Source organism: Neomonachus schauinslandi, chromosome 8 (genome assembly GCF_002201575.2).
Source record: "Neomonachus schauinslandi chromosome 8, ASM220157v2, whole genome shotgun sequence".
Taxonomy (NCBI): Eukaryota; Metazoa; Chordata; class Mammalia; order Carnivora; family Phocidae; genus Neomonachus; species Neomonachus schauinslandi.
Genome location: NC_058410.1, coordinates 124,622,426 through 124,640,178, shown reverse-complemented (window position 1 = coordinate 124,640,178; position 17,753 = coordinate 124,622,426). Strand labels below are relative to the sequence as shown.

General features: G+C 37.6%; 1 protein-coding gene across 4 annotated transcripts in view; it reads right to left on the bottom strand.

Moving 5' to 3' along the window:
• The window catches only part of FARS2 (phenylalanyl-tRNA synthetase 2, mitochondrial), a 506,744-nt gene that overhangs the window by 313,840 nt on the left and 175,151 nt on the right, over nucleotides 1-17,753 (bottom strand). For all 4 annotated transcript variants that reach the window (XM_021697011.1, XM_021697012.1, XM_021697010.1 and 1 more), the window contains one exon: nucleotides 12,945-13,104. In XM_021697011.1, the coding sequence (XP_021552686.1) occupies nucleotides 12,945-13,104 (160 nt within the window). The remainder of the gene's footprint in view (nucleotides 1-12,944; nucleotides 13,105-17,753) is intronic.

Here is a 17,753-nt window from a genome sequence, read left to right as displayed (position 1 = left end):
CCAAATGACACCATCAGACTCCTTGTTTTTCCAACACATAAACGACAGGTATGATAAAAAGGAAAAAACCAAAAAGGTATAATCTACATTCAATACTTCCATCGGCTAGAAACAGAACAGAAATGCAAAACCGTGAGAGAGGAGAAAGCACAGTGCTGCTGGGCTCGGGGTCCACACTCAGGAAAGGAGCCAGGAGCCTGCCTTCAGAAGGATAATATACTACTGGCTTGCGATCTGAGGGAGGCTAAAAGCTTAGAGTCAGATGCTGGAATGGAATAAGCTTCATGCTCCTAAAAGAAGAGTGACAAAAACTCGCCAAATACAGCCTGGGGCAGGAGCTCTGAAGAGCTGTAGGCTCAGAGATCCAAGCCATAGGTGTTGGATCTGCCATCCCCTAAATCAGAGCTAGTTAGTACATCTGACAGATCTTTCTAAGTCCATTCTGGATTTCAGGCCCAGAGAGCTACATGGAACCAACTGCAAAGTCACATAAGGGAGAAATAAGCAAAGCAGGAGAGGACAAGAGGGAGGAAAACAGAGAAAAGGAGAAAAACAAAAGCAAAAATCCTCCACTGAACAGGAACCTGAAAACCAAAATTCCAAAGTACATGAATAAATCTAATGTTAAGTAAGCCAGCCAACAAAACCAACCATCAAACATGAATTCAGTCCAGATGAGATTAATTTTCTAAAACAACCTGATATTTTAGGGGTGCCTGGGTGGCTCAGTTGGTTGAGTATCCGACTCTCGGTTTTGGCTCAAGCCTCATGATCTCAGGGTCCTGAGACTGAGCCCCATGGTGGGCTCTGTACTCAACAGGGAGTCTGCTTAGAATTCCCTCTGCCTCTTCTCCACCCCGAAATAAATAAACAAATCTTTAAAAAAAAAAAACAAAAAACCTGATATTTTAAAATAAGTATGTTTCCAATATCCCAAGAGATAAAAGCACAATTCACTGATTTTTCCTAAAAAAAAAAAAATCATAAGGCAATCTTTTTGTAAACCAGATCTAAAACAATGCAACTTTAAGATTTTAGCCATCTCCCTATCAAACTCTGCTTTGAGAAGGAAAACCCCAGCCCCCAGTTTCAAAGAATTCCTGTTACAAACATTAAGCATCATCAAAAAAGAAGCCAAAGAAAAATAAAAAGAGTAAGTGATAAGAGGTGTAAGAAAAGGTATATTTCTTTTTTTTCTTATTTTACAGTACTCTACTTACGATTTTTCGACTTTACAATGGAGTGAAAGTGATACGCATTCAGTAGAAACCATACTTCAAATCTTGAATTTTGATCTTTTCCTAGGCTCTTGTGCTGCAGCAAGCTGCTACTCCCAGTCAGCCACGCGATCACAAGGGTAACAACTGATACACTTCCAACCATTCTATATGCATACAACCATTCTGTTTTTCACTTTCAGTTCAGTATTCAACAAATTACATGAGATACTCAAGACTTTTTTATTATTAGATAGGTTTTGTGCTAGATGATTTTGCCCAACTGTAGGCTAATGTAAGTGTTCTGAGCACATGTAAGGTAGGCTAGGCTGAACTATGATGTTTGGCAGGTTAGGTGTATTAAATGCATATTCTACTGAGGATATTTTCAACTTACAATGGGTTTATCAGGACGTAACCCCATCATAAGTCGAGGAAGATCTACATCTAAAAAAAGGAGTAGTCAAAGTGTCAAATGAAAAAGAAAGACTTCATTGTCTGGACAATGTGGAAAAATGAACCAGTTTTACCCTTCCATGTGAAAAACTAAAACAAAAAAAATGCCACATGAGACACTGGACATCCAGGTAACCAAGGGCACTGATCCCTGGGAGGTGAGTCCTAACACTGCCCCAACAGAGAACACAGAAAGAGCCCAGAAGTCTTCCCAAGTTGAAGAGACAGAGCTGGGAGTCTGGACAAGTCAAGGTTAACTAGAATTCGTAGGATAGAGTGAAGGAGAGAAGAGGACTGTATAGACAGACAACCCTGAAGACCTGCCAAAAAAAAAAAAAAAAAACACAAAAAACCCTTTAGTATTCAATTGAATACTGTCAGTGCTTGAACCTTCCCAAGGCCAGAGAACAAACAACACAAAAAGATTAGAGGGAATAATGCTGGGAGCTCACAAGGACCAAGAATATTGCCAGTTCCCAAAAGCCAAGCAGAAAACCTAATAATCAATGGGTTATCAGTTACAGTACTAAAACAGGTCTTACATTGGTTATGGACTGAAACCCTATGCTGTCCTGTCTAACAAGACTTAAAAAAGAAGGGCCAAAAGGATTAAGGTATTTCTAAGTAATCCTGGAAAAAAACCTCAGGAATATTATGAGGAATACAAAAATACTGATAATATTACAAGGTAAAATTAACACTGCTTGGCATTCCACAGAAAAATTATCATGCAAAGAAGAAAAAACTAGAGAAAAATAAGTAACAATTCATCAACAAATGACACAGACAATAGAAGTACTAGAAAAAAGACATTAAAATATGTATCATGATAGTACTCAATGTGTTCAAAAAGTTAAAGGAAAGAAAATGTTACGTAGAGACAAAGAAGATATAAAAAAGACCCTAACTGAAACAAATGAATGGGGTGAATAAGAAAGGAACACTGGCTGGAATTAACAGCAGATTAGACATTGCAAAAAAATAATTGGTAAACTTGAAGATACAGCAATGGAAACTATCCAAAAGGAAACACAGAAGGAGAAAAAAAGAAACAACACTGAAAGAAAAGTGAATAGAACACCAATGAATTGTGAAAAAGTTTCAAATAGCCAAATATAGATGTAATTGGAATCCCGAAAGGAATGAATTAATAGAGAAAATATATGAAGAAAAAATTTACCAAAATTTCTCAAATTTGATGAAAAATATAAACCCATCAATCCCAGCTCAATCAATGTCAGGCACACACACACACACAAAAATCTAAAGAAAACTACACCTATACAAATCATAACTAAATTGCTTAAATTCAATGAAAAAAAATTTCAAAAACAGTCAAAGAGAAAAGACACATTATGTACAAAAGAACAAAGGCAAAAGCAAGAATGACAGCAGATTTCTAAAGAGAAACAATGTAAATGAAAAGAGACAGAAACAATATTTTTAAAGAACTAAAACAAAAAACCCGTCAATCTTGAATCCTTCACCCAATGAAAATAACACAAAAATAAAGACCACTGGACATAACTAGTTGGGTAAATATAAGACTTTTTTTCTTATTATTTAAATATCTTTAAATGCTAATCAACTGTTCAAAACAAAAATAACCACAATGTATTTAGCAGTTGATAACACATATAAAAGTAAAGTTCATAACACCAATAGCATAAAGTCCAGAAAGGGAGAGATCAAAGTCTATTGCTGCAAGGTTCTTATACTGTACACGAGTAGTATATTATCACTTGAAGACGGACTATGATAACTTAAAGATATATACTACCAACCATAAAGCAATTGCTAGAATAACACTAATAAGTTATAGCTACTAAGCCAAACAAAGCAGATAAAACGAAATAGTAAAAACTCGACAATTAATCCAAAGGAAGCAAAGTTAAAAAACAAAAAAAAAAAAAAAAAGAGAGAGAAAGAACCAAGAACAAATATGACAAACAAAACAAATAGCAAAAATGATCATTTAAACTCAACCACAGCTCAGTTAGCTAAATAAATAAATAAATAAAGTCCATTTTAATAAAAAAAAAAACTCAACCACATCAACATCCAAATAAATGCAAATCATCTCATTAAAACAACTTTGAACAAGAACAAAGTTGAAAGACTTTAACTGACTTCAAGACCTATTATGAAACTACTGTATGTGCAATATTGCATCAAGATAGACAAATAATAGATGAATGGAATAGAATAGAGTCCAGAAATAGACCCAAATATATATAGTCAGTTGATTTTAGACAATGGTAGAAAGGCAAGTAAGTAGAGAAAGGATGGTCACTTCAACAAACTGTGCTAGAACAACTGGATATCCATATGCAAAAAAAACTATAATTCGTAGCTCATAGCATATATAAATTTTTTCAAAATAATCACAAACCTAAAAATAAAACTGAAAACTATAAAACTTCTAGAAGAAAACAGAGTAGAAAAATCTTTATGACCTTGGGTTACAAAAGATTTCTTAGACATTACAACAAAAACATACTCCATAAAAGAAAAAGTGAATTAATTAAATTTCATCAAAATTAAGAACCTCTGCTCTTTTGAGGGACACTGTTAAGGGAATGAAAAGATAAGGCACAGAATGGGGGGAAATATCTGCAAATCACATATCTGATAAAAGACTTGTCTCCAGAACACATAAAGAAGTTCTGAAAATCAATTTAAAAAATTTTAATGGGCAAAAGATTTGGTTGCTTCACCCAAGAATAGGTATATGGATGGCAAATAAACATATGATACTCAGCACCACTAGCCATTAAGGAAATGCAAATTAAAATCACAATCAGATACGACTATACACTTATTAGAATGGCTAAAATTAAAATGACTGACCACACCTAGTATTGCTAAAGATGAGGAGCAACTTCTACTATTATACCCTACTAACAGGAATGTAAAGTGGATCAACCACTTTGAAAAACAGTTTGACCGTCTCTTATAAACTTAAACATACACCTCCTATTCAGCCATTCCATTCCTACCTATTTATGCAGGAGAAATAAAAACATATGCCCATACAAAGACCTGAACACAAATATTTATAGCAGCTTTATTTGTAACTGCCAAAACCTAGAAACAACCCAAATGCCTATCCACCTGGATGGATAAACATATTGTGAGCTGTCCATATAATATAATACAACCCAGGAGTAAAAAGGAATGAAGTATTAATACACACTACAACATGGAAGCATCTCAAAATAATTATGCTCAGTGAAAAAAAGCCAGGCAAGAAAAGACTATATACTGTAGGATTCTGTTTACAACAATCTAGGCAAACTAATCTAAAGTGACAGAAAGCAGATCACCCTAGTTACCCAAGGCATGGTGTGGTAAGGGAGCGTGAGCAGAAAAGGCGGTAAGGAGAGATAACAAAGGAAAAAAAGTAGAGAAGGAATTTCCCTCTCCCGTAAATCTTAATGTTTTCCAGGTTGCCTGTATATCAATCACCTACAAGCAGAAACGCTAAGTAATAGGTCAGTTCCTGGCACATTAGTCATCTTGATTACAGTATCCCTAAAATTATAAGTACTTTTTTCACTGTACCTCAAGGCCCAATAATTTTATTTCATTTACATAAAACACCAAACAATTTCAACTTCCTATTTCTCTAGAGTAGGGAACCTGTTCCCTAGCCCCTGCCCAACCATCACACAAGTGTGGACGTTTTTAGGCTCCTTAAAAATATTCCAGCTCAATTCAATTATAGCTATCTCAAACTTTCTCCCAAGAGGTTTCCTTGTACCAGTTCCTTTGGCCAGAAATGTCAACTCTAATACAAATTTTCTCCATTTACCAGATATCTAAAAAAAACTGTCTTAGGTCTCTCTACATCTAATTCCTAGGTGACGTCGTATTTCCCCTGAACACCCCTAGTGGATACAATGCAACGTACTTCATATCCCCATTTCATAGCTAGTGATCCCAAGGCTCATAGAAGTTGACCATGTCAAGCCAGTTTTTATAAGTGCAGGCTGCCTGGACAACATCCAAGCCACAATGAGCACAGGAAACTCAACACTGGCCGAAGACAACAAGAACCTTGCTACTTCACTTCCTAGGAGTACTCTGAGAAAGACAACCGTCTCCAAATCAGATACTAGACAGCCCAAACAAGCTGATTTAAAAATCATTAAAGTAACATGCTTAAAACTTTTTTAATCGGATTCAATTTTAGGAACAAAGTAGAACTAACAACTATAAACCCAATTATTATTCTCAATTACTTTCACTTAATTTATATTAACAAGTATTGGTAGATAGAAAAAAAAATGTGAAAAAGATATGGAAGATATGGGATCTTCAATACCGTTACCAAATGACATTACTCTTGACCAGGACAACAGTCACAGAGCCCTAGAATGTTTCAGTTGGATGGGACCATATGTAGGCTGGATTGACAAGCAGGTTATTTTGGGGGTATCAACACCTATGGAGGAAGAAGGTGACAACAAGTTGGGGCAGAAGGAGAAGTCAATGAGCTGCAATGAGGCCCAACAAAGCCTTAACCTCATCACAGCTCTGGAACTTAGCCAATCAAAACTGCCCCGTAGTGGGGTTGTGGTGTGGTGGGCTGGTAGCGTGGTGGCATGGTAGGGTGGTGGGTCAAAATGCTGGGCCTTTATATTTCTGCCACAACCAGTCTTTAGATGTGGGCAGCCCTGAGAAAGGCATGTCCTTGAGCAAGGAGGCAGCCCCCAGTTGAGGCAATTCCCAAAGGAACTGACAGCTGGAGGCCATCTGTACTCCCATCAGCCAGGGTCCTTGGAGAGGATCCTGGGACATGCACTTCAATGACCATCACAGGTCTTTTTTATTTGAAACAAAGGTAAGAGACATGACTTGCCCCCGGCAACATATCTAGTCAACAGCAGAGGGTCACAGTCCATTTCTCCATCAGACTAGTTAATCTAAACTGTGCTATGAGGTCAATGCTTTCTAAATGGAAAGTCCAATGTTTAGCAAGACTGTGCAGAAGAAGGGCTGTAAATCCTGAAGGACAGAAAGTGAAACTAAAACGTTAGAAATCCTAAACCCCCCTTGCTTTGAAAGAAACGATCAGCCAAATATGATACAAAATATTGGGGAAACAATTTAGAAACGTTAAAAATGACAGCAAATGCCACAAGCATGAAAACAGTCTAAAGGGTTATTTTGTTTCTTTCTAATTCCAAACTGGTAACATCTCTCAGCCTTAGGATGCTGGTGCAATTGAAATGTTAGCAGAAAATAATAAAACTGCTTTGGAGAGGCGGGGGGGGAAAAAAACCCCGACACTAAAGCAGCTGTAATAACAACAAATTGCCACAAGGAAATAGTGTGTTCTGATTTTTAATTTTGCTTTTCAAGAACAAAGGAAGGTGATATTAATAACAACAACATCAAAAAAGTGGAAAGCAGGTTTAGACCATAAAAACAAATATAAAAAGAATTATTGGATAATTCTGAGCCCTGCTGAGGCAGTTACTGCTCATCAACTAAGTAAAGAAAGACTGAATCTGAAGTTTTAAATTATCTTTGGTATTTAAAATGTAACTGCATATGATGTAGCAAATAGGGCTCTACCCCGAGCTAGCTATAGGAGTCAGGGTATGGGTAGAGTCACAAGGGAATGCCTAGGGAGATGCCCAGGTTTTTCGTTTTTGGTTTTTTTGACATCATGGCTTTTGTAGACCTCACAGTCTCTGAAATACTACTTAAATGATTACTTTCTATCTTTTCAAAAGAGCTAACCTCTAACCTGGGCTCGAAAGTCAGACCAATGGGCTAATAAAACCGGGCTCAAACACTTCCTGGCTGTGTGATCTTCACAGCACTGCATTTCTCCATGTGTAGGTTCCACAAAAAATAGAGATTATAATCATAGATGCAGGTCGAAACAAAAAGATCCGTGTGCAGACTTTGACACTGTTAATTATTATCTCTAGCACTGTCATTACCATAATTAAAGCTATTATTAATCTAAATGACACCCAGATTGTTTGTACCTGGACAGGTTTACAAAGAAATTTTTCAGAAACTAGCACCCCCGCCCCCAAAAAAAGAGTTAAATGATCCTCTGAAATGCCTGAAGAACATGGCACTTCTGTTCAGAGTGCAGAAGAAACAGCCAAGAGTCTTGAGGGAGTTGTTAAGATTCAGCGTGAACCATAGGAGAGCGCACAGCACCTGTTTCTTAGGATACATACCTCCTTGCCCTTGTAGTTCATAAGATGGACCTGGGTTTGACTCACCTTCCCACCCTGCTTAGCATCCAACCCAAGAAGCATCTTAGCAGATGTTCTATACATGCAAACACACCTGGGGACGAGCTCACACACCCCTCCCGGCGACAGCTCCCTTGGCCATACATATGGCAAAGATATGCCGGGGTTAGGCGAAGATGTGTCTTTAAGGATTTTCAGGGTAATTGGCTACTGTGTGAATGGGGTTAAAAATAATCTCATGGCTGGAAGGAAAGAAAAAATAAAAGGCTTTTCTCACGGATAGACTTTAGTGCACTGAACAACACATATTCTCCAAACTAGTTGTTTTTTTACTTCAACGCCATATTCCACAATTCTGCCAACTCAGTCTTACAAACAAAATGTGAATTTGAAGATTTATAAAATAGCGACTCTCATCTGTAATGAAACCTGAAACCTAAAAGTCTAGGCTAATAGCATTTTAAAAATAAAGCAAAAATAAAGCAAATAAAGCAAATTGAAATAGAGAGGCTGCAACTTCACTACTCTTTCAAAAGTTAAGATTCTCAATTCTTGGCCATGAACATGCCCATCATGTAAGATAGGCACCACAGTCAGAGAAATCATACACTGCAGAAATGTTCTCTTATAAGGAAAATTGCTACCGGGAAACTTTCACCTCAATGCATGATTTTGAATGCTATTCGAATACAAATATTAAAAATAATAACGTAAAGGAAATCCAGCACCAGATTCAGAGAAATAATCCCCTAGGCCCCTGGGAAGGTTTTATAATCTATACAAGGTCTAGAACATTGTTTTCTTTTTAAAATATTTGCTGGCTGGTTCTTTGATTGTATTGTATTTCTTCATAAGCTCCCTGTTTTTATTGCCGTGTCCCCATTTTTCTTCCCTTTATTTTTTTTTTCATATTTACACATTTATTTACTATTTTCTCCTCACAAGGTACCTTTCACATATGTTACCTCATTTTATTCTCAGGGGAAACAAGTATTATTGCCTTGGCTTTTTAAAAGTTCTAAGAAGGGGCGCCTGGGTGGCTCAGTCGTTAAGCTTCTGCCTTCGGCTCAGGTCATGATCCCAGGGTCCTGGGATCGAGCCCCGCATTGGGCTCCCTGCTCGGCGGGAAGCCTGCTTCTCCCTCTCCCCCTCCCCCTGCTTGTGTTCCCTCTCTCGCTGTGTCTCTGTCAAATAAATAAATAAAATCTTTAAAAAAATAAAAATAAAAAAATAAATAAAATAAAAGTTCTAAGAAAACTGAGGCTTAAAGCACTAATTGACCTGTTAAAGATTTCAAAGTGGAGGAAAGAGAACTTAAATTTAATTTTTCTGATTGCACACTACCATCTCTCAGTGGACACGAGATTTTTTTTCTGTTAACCATTTTTCTTCCTTTCTCTTCCATTCTTCATTCCTTAATGCTGTAGCACTGTGTGCTTATGCTCAATGACTAGCGTCAGCTCTGACTTCCTCCAGCCGGGAACCTGTCCTGGCGCACATGCCAAATCTCAGAGGAGGTGCCTCTCCTACGTGCTCCCATAACACTTCTGCTTCCCAGTGAGAGGAGTCAAGCTTCATGGCTCCTTGAAAACAAGCTATTATGTCTCACTTATTCAACACTGTGATGCCTGCAATGTGCCGGAAATCCAATGGTGCTTCCTGCTCCAAAAAATAAAAACCCACCCCCAAAGAGAGCTTAGATGAGCACATAGAAGAGGCAGCACCTCTGGGACTCAGCATGAGCACCAGGAAAGGTCCCTGGTTAGTGGACATCTGAGTTGACACTAGAGGATAAATAAGAATTCTCCAGTTGGGAAAAAAGAAGAAAGAATTACTCAGTTAAAGGGTAAAGGGGCTGGGAGGACTAAACCAGGTGACAGGGGAAGAAAATAATGAAAACTAACCAAGTAGGAGAAACACAAATACTAAGCTTTTAAGAAAGGAGGCCACCTGCCTATTCAGAACCACTCAGTAATCTAACGAGGTGGCAGTTCCTAAACCTCATCAATAGCAAATCATTTGATGACAGAAATGTTTTGCAAGGCCTAAATAAAGAGGGCTCTAAAAACAATTCTTTCCATGGTTTGACAGTGGGAAAATTCAGATGGTCCTCAATCTGTTTGTAAAGCTACTGAAGAAGGAACGCTATCTCTCCCTCCAATACTACCATCCCTTCTACCCTAACCTGCCTCGAAAATGGCCTGAACAACACAATCCATCTCCCTCCAACACAAATCCTTTCTTTTATCATGAAGGTAAAGAGAAACTGGTTATAATAGGATTTTCCCATCAGCAATCTCTATCTGAAACCTGTTTCACTATTACATCATTTTAATACAAAATATTTCATACCAAGAGACAGAAATAGAAAACAGCAAACATCCATGCACCCACCATTCAGTTTTATGAAATCGTAACATTTTGTCATATTTAACTTCATGTCTTTTTGATTTTAATAAAACACTATGAACACACTTGGAAGCCTGATTTGTACCTCCTCCCTAATACCGTTTTCTGCCTCCTGGAAATAGACAGTAGCAGGAAGTTGATGTACTCTTTTTAAAAGGACAGGAATATAAAGAATATACAGGATTATTTAGTGGTTTCTTAAATATTACATTAACTATTCATTTTACAATACAGCAGTGGAGATGCTCCAATAAACCTTACTAAAACAGGGCAGCAGAGGCTTAATGAATTAGAACAAGAACCTTTGTAAATACAATTTGAACTCACACATAAGTAGGGGAATCTGGAGGTACAAAAAAATAGACATAAATTAATAGTAGGTGAACACTCAACTTCCAGCTGGGGGAATGATAACTGAGACTCGTACATACAGCCAACACTGTGTATTTCATCCTATTTTTCTGTTATCTTTGTCAACACTTACAAATGTTAGGTATGTAGGTTTTCAAAAATGACAATCAATAACTCACAGTGGTTTTCATTTGCTTTTCCCTTGTTACTAATAAGGGTGAACATCTTTTCCTATGTTCATTAGTCATTCTAGTTACACCACTGGTCACCTTCACCAAATGTCTACCCATTTCTTAGGTTGATTTTTTGCTTGTTTATTTGGATGCATTCTTTATATATGCTGAATGCTTCTTTGACATACCACTATGCTCCTATTAGAATGTCTAAAATTAAAATGATTGACCAGGGGCGCCTGGGTGACTCAGTCAATTATGTGTCTGACTCTTGATTTCGGCTCAAGTCATGGACTCAGGGTCATGAGATCAAGTCCTACCTCAGACTCTACACTGAGCATGGAGCCTGCTTAAGATTCTCCCTCTCCCTCTGCCCACAAAAAATAAATAAATAAAAATAAAATAAAATGATTGAACATACTAAGTGCTGTTGAAGACATAGAGCAACTGGAATTTTCATACACTATTGAAAGGAATGTAAAATGGCACAACCACATCAGCTAATAGTTCAGTGGCTTCCTAGAAAGTTAAAATACAACTACCATATGGTGTAGCCATTCCACTCTTAGGTATTTACCAAAGCAAAATAAAAGCATGTGTTCTTACAAGGACTTGTGCATGAATGTGCATAACTTTACTTGTAATAGTGAAACACTGGAAATGATCCAAATGTCTATCAATGGATAGATGAATAAACAAATATGAATGTGTAGATGAATAAATAAACTATGGAATGGAATACCACTGAGCAATAAAAAGAAATGAACTACTGATATACACTACAATATGGATGGATCTTAAAATAATTATAGTAAGCCCCACCCCCCCCCAAAAAATGGGGTACATATCATAGGATTCCATTTATAAAAATCTAGAAGGTATAAACTAATCAATAGTAACAGAAGGTAGATCACTGATGTCCTGGGATAAGGAACTGTAAGGAAGAGCAGGAAGGAGAGATTACCAAGGAACAGAAAGAAACTTTTTTGGGTGATAGATATGTTCATTATCTTGATTCTGCTGGTGGTTTCATAGGTGCATACATATGTCAAAACTCATAAAAGTGTGTACATATGTTCAGTTTACTGAATGTCAACTTAGCAGCTTGTACATTTTAAATATGTATCGCTTATTTTGTATCAATTATAACTCAACAGCTGTTCCTTAAAAAATTTTGTAAGAATAGTAGGAGAATAAAGAGAATCCTAACCATGCTAGGCTTCTGTCTTCTAAACATCCTTTAAAAAATAGGTCACGATTGGAGCGCCTGGATGGCTCAGTCAGTTAAGCGTCTGCCTTCAGAACATATCACGATCCCAGGGTACCAGGATCGAACCCCACATCAGGCTCCTTGCTCGGCCGGGAGCCTGCTTCTCCCTCTCCCTCTGCCTGCCGCTTCCCCTGATTGTGCTCTCTCTCTCTCTCTCTCTGTCAGATAAGTAATTAAATCTTTAATAAATAAAATAAATTAAAAAATAAAATACAGGTCACAATTAAAAAAAAAAATCCCCTAACCTTCTCTTTACATGTTTCTAAAAATAAGCAAAATACTGTCTCAATAAATTAGAAATAGTGAAGGGGGTGGGGGGCATTACAGACAAAAAATTATCCTGGAGATATAAGGGAGAGTAAATGACTAAAGTGAGAATCCAGGTCTTAAAAGGATTGTTCTGCCTCCAGGAAATTCACTGTTAATATGTTTGCTATTGATAACAGTAATCAGTATGCCAAAATACAAAATTTTCCACTGGGTCAACTCACATGGTTGAGAATCTTGCCCCATCAATCCAAGTACTATATTAATGATAATGTAGTAATAAAATAATACTAATCAGCCAATAGACTTTCTCTCCACGATCCTAATCCATTATCATTCTTATCAAAGGTTGTAATCATTTTTCTTTCTCAAGCTAATTCCATTTTCATGTCCTCCTGCTCCTCAAGTGAAATGAACCAGCAAATCCATAAGTTCTACCTCACGGAGGATGAAAAACACTAAGCCACAACTTAGACTAAAAAAAATCTAGGCACACCTAGACTTAATGACTTCAAGAAAGATGGTATTTGTTAAATATTTAATCCCCCAAAGAAAGACAAAGTCATTTGATACCTACCATCTCCAAAAATATGTGTCACAAGTTTGGTAAGTGTTTGCTTAAGGTCAAACTCGATGAGCTTCATGGCCTCCATGGTATGTGTCTCTTGTTTATAGGCAGAGCGAGAACTCTGTTCAAAGAGCTGTAGGCCTTCTCCATCCTTCATGCCAGCAAATAACTGTAAACCAAAAGAAATAACATGCATAAATAAAAATAGTATCCTGGCCAGCCTACATGAAAAAACATAGTGTGGGAATAAAATTCGTTAAGTCTTCTAGTCAATGAACATACTGAAAGTAACATTCATTTACTACTGACTTTGAACAAAGCACTGTGCTACATGTAATGGAGAGTCTTTAGGGAATTAAAAGACACTGTTCTGATCTTTTCTCATCTCTTCATTTTACTTTGGCTTAACTTACAGCCATTTCCTCAAAAGAGACATTATCTTCAATGCTAGTGCAAATATCAGTGAATCAGGCTTTCAGACTCTAAAATTATATTCCTGACCATCCTACAGAGTCCTTACAGTGTGACCTGAGACTATGTAAGAAAGTATAATCCAAGAATTAAATTCTGTAAAGTTCATGAAGGCAGGAAGCATGTTGGACTTTGCTTAACCTTGTTATCTCCAAAGCCCAGGACAGGACCTGAAACATATTTTTGCCATTTACTATCGGAGTGAACCAGGACAAGTATTATGGTAGATAAGTTTCAGGGATTGATTTGTAAAGTAGACATAATAACACTAAATTAAGAGACTTTGTGATAATTAAATAAATATATGAAAAGCACAGCACAATGCAATGGCTAAATAATTTTGATTATCATCACAATCATCATTATTAATCACACCTGTTATTAGTCATGAGCTGTTTTACCACTAAAATAAAGTGTCCCCATCTTTAAAAACAAAGTAGATCTTCACCTTCTAGGGGAGGACTCAAGATGGATAACTGAGCAAATGAATCTATCATTCTTTCCACCTAATGTCCAAAGAAATAAATATTTTTAAATGTTTTAACAAAAAAAAGTCAACTGCTGTTTCCAGTAATATTGGGCTGAATAATTAGAACCTCATAAATCTACTAGAATATACAAAAATTCTTAAAAGCATAGAACTAACACAATAGAGAGGAATAACTTAAAACTGTACAAGAAAGCACAAAACCAGAAAGAAAAAAAAAAAAAAAAGCCCAGCATAAGCCAGAGAGGAACACTGAGAATATTTACATATGCAATGTTATCAACTGAAAAGCTGAATGTTGGTTGTGACAGCTTACCATGGCAAATGAGGCTCAAGTGAAAGTCCACGGTGCCTGACCAAGTTGGGCTATCAAATAAATAGTCCTAAAGGACTTACCCCGTGATAAGGATGAATACAATATTCTTGTACAGACTTGCAGTTAGGGGTCACATTACCTGGGCAAGAGATAGAACCTCAGGCTGTGAACATGGACTAAGGCAATCACAGACTGGTAGTTCCTCTAAGTGCCCAGCAAATCAAACCAAAATCTTCTCAGAAAAAAAATTCTACCATCCTAGAACTCAAATTAGTCCTATGAGAGCTGAAAACAATGCAGCTGCCAAAGTCTATGCCTTTCAACACCTATTCTAAAAGTAACTGAGAACAAAAAGAGCAAATAAAACTATTAAAGACCATGCCCTCACATGAAACAGACAATGCCCACATTTTAAAATGATTGCTCGTAAAAAGGAAGGAAGGAAGGAAGGAAGGAAGGGAGGGAGGGAGGAAGGAAGTTAGGCACGCAAGTTAAATAAATCCTAGAGAAAAGGAGCTATTATATTCGCATCCCACTTATTACCTTTGAGATAAGTCAGGGCAAGCTGAGAAAAATAGAGGGGAAGAGAGAAAAGGGGAACTAGTGAGGTATTAAAGTTGATCTAAAATCACCACTAGAAAGAGTAAGTGCCATAAGTGTGAAAGTACTACAAATATTCTAGGAGATGTGACTAGGGACAAGGAAGGGACAGCATGACCAATTAAAAGTGACAGTCAGTCCTCAAAAGGCATGGTTACAAGGGAAGAGAAAAAGATGAAAATTACGAAAGACATCCTTTGGCAACTGGGTGGGGAGGAGTAAAAAAAAGCAAAAGAGAAAACTTAGAGTTCCATAAAATAAAGCAAACCTAAACACTTAGAGGATTTATAAAATCATTCCCTTCCCCACCTCACCAAAAAAAATCCAAAAAACACAAAAAATTCCACTGAAAACTCTGCACTTTGCTGCACTAACAGAAGAGGGCACCAAGACAACCTACAAATTATTCTGAACAACCAAAAACCCAAAAAAAGTAACAGAAGAAAATGAAATAAAGCTACAGAGAATTATTGCTGCCCCCCACAAAATCAGGAAACCATTCAATACAGTTGAACTGATGAAAATATAACCTTTTCCCTTTTCCTCAAAAAGAAAGTCAAGAAGGTTAACATAATACTTCAAGACTAAATTAAATACACTAAAACAAGCATTTGGGGGTATAAATAACTGCTTGAGTCAGAAACTCAAAAATTAAGACAAAAATGTATGGAAAACAGGAAGAAATGAAAACAGAGTTGATTGAACAAAGGAAGGAAAGAGAAGAAATTTATCTCAGAATGGAAGTCTAAATTATGAAGTACACAGGAAAGAAAGGCCTCAGTGAAGATTTAATCAGGGCATTGAAGAAAAGCAGGAAGACAACCAAGGTAAGAACAATGAGGTGAAGAAAGAAGAGTCAGAGAGAAAGTCGTGGAAACGGAAGCCATGCAAAGAAGGAATAACATGTATATAATTTGAAGTCCCTGAAAGAGGAGAAACAGAACACAAGAGCAGAACTATTGTGCACTAGATAAAATAAGTACTTGAGAAAATACACCTGAGAGGAAAAACACAAGACATATGTTGGTAAACACTACCAGACCTAAAACATGAAGAGGAAAAAAATCCCCTAGGCCTCCAGGCAAAATGATCCAATTAATTAGAAAGGCAAAGAAATTAGACTAGCATCAGACTCTTCAAAACAACATACAAAACAGGGCAATAATGGAGCTATATTTTCAAACAATTCAATAATAATAAATTTTTTTCAAAAAACAAAGAAAAAGTTATGAACCAAGAATTTTATACCCAGCAACACTGGCTTTTGCATACCAGGTTTATAGAAAAAGCTGTAAACATACAAGAACATGGGGAATTTCACATTAAAGAGCTCTTTTTGAAGAATTCACCAAAGCATCTTATTCAAGAAAAGATAACCCAGCACACATTAATGATGACTAACACATTAATGTATAAAATTATAGATTTGAGACTAAAAGAAAGCAGAAATAATGGAACAAGAAATGGAAGGAGAGGGAGTAGAAGTGAAAAGTGAAATACACACATTGGTTACTGTATACAAGATAGGTAATAGTTAAAGACCATCTTTCAAACAAACTAGTAAGTTAATCAAGAAAACAGTGAAATGAGAGCTTTAAAAAGATGTAAATACAAAATATACCGTTAAAACAAAACTATGAACCTTTCAGAAAGGCAAAAAATAATTTAAAAGCAAAAAACAAAATAGGAGGGAGGAGCAACAGGAGATTGAAGAAAAGAATAGCAGCAACTCTCCAAACAGAAAACCGACCACTTTCTAGAAGGTAGGACATGCAGAGAAGTGAATCCAAGGCGCTACTCGGGAGGATAGATGGCTGGGGAGGGGGCCTCCATTGGCCGCTATTGGCAAGAGATAGAGCGGTGGAGCACAAAATCGGAATTTTAGAAGTCGGCTCTGCTGAGGGACGTCGCTCCAGTGGCTAAGCGGGGGGTGGAACCCTCACTGGGGCAGTGTGGTCTCAGGACCCTTGGGGTCACAGAGAGACCAGCGGTGCCTGAGTGCGGCAGAGCTCCCAGGTAATGGAGCAGGGAAGCCGCTGCAGAGACGGAGACGAGGAGTGAGCTCTCAGCTCGGGGTGGCCATAAACCGTGATCCGCAGCACAGTTGGGCCACTGCTCCTCCAGCAGGGACCCAAGAAGCGGCAGATCCAGGGAGACTCCCCTTCCTCCCCCGGGAGGAGCGGCACGGTGCGCAACGCAGAGATCTGCTGGGTTTGGAGACTCCACACAGGGTCAGGTGCCAGACAAAGAAACGCTCAGTCACAGGCCAGGCGGGTGAGCACAGGGTGCGGCTGGAGACCTGGGAGACAGGAGTGACTGGCTGCTTTTCTCTGGGGGCTCATTGAGGAATGGGGCCCCGAGTTCTCAGCTCCTCTGAGGCAGAGACTGGGAAGCCGCCATTTTCACTCCCATCCTCCAAAGCTGTACGGAAAGCTTGCAGGGACAAAAGCTCCTGAGAGCAAACCCAAGCAGATTACTTAGCCCGGACCCAGTAAGGGTGGGGCAATTCTGCTTCTAGCAAAGACATTTGGGAACCACGGCAACAGGCCACTCCCCCAGAAGATCAGCAAGAACAGCCAGCTAAGACCAAGTTTACCAATGAATGAGAACGGCAGAACTCAAGCACTAGGGGAATACCGCACATAGAATTCATGGCTTTTTCCCCATGATTCTCTAGTCTTTCAAAGTTAATTTTTTTTAACTTTCTTTTTTTTTTTTTCAATTTTCCTTTTTCCCTTTTTCAACCAACATCTTATCAATAGCTTCTTTACAAAATCTTTTTTATTTTTCATTTTTAGAGTCATATTCTATCCCTTCATAGTAGTTAACCTTATTTATATATATATATATATAAATATACATAAGTTGTTCTCTCTTTAAAATTTTGGGATATAGTTTCTTCTAACAGCCCAAAATATACCCTAAATCTCTAGTGCATGCCTTT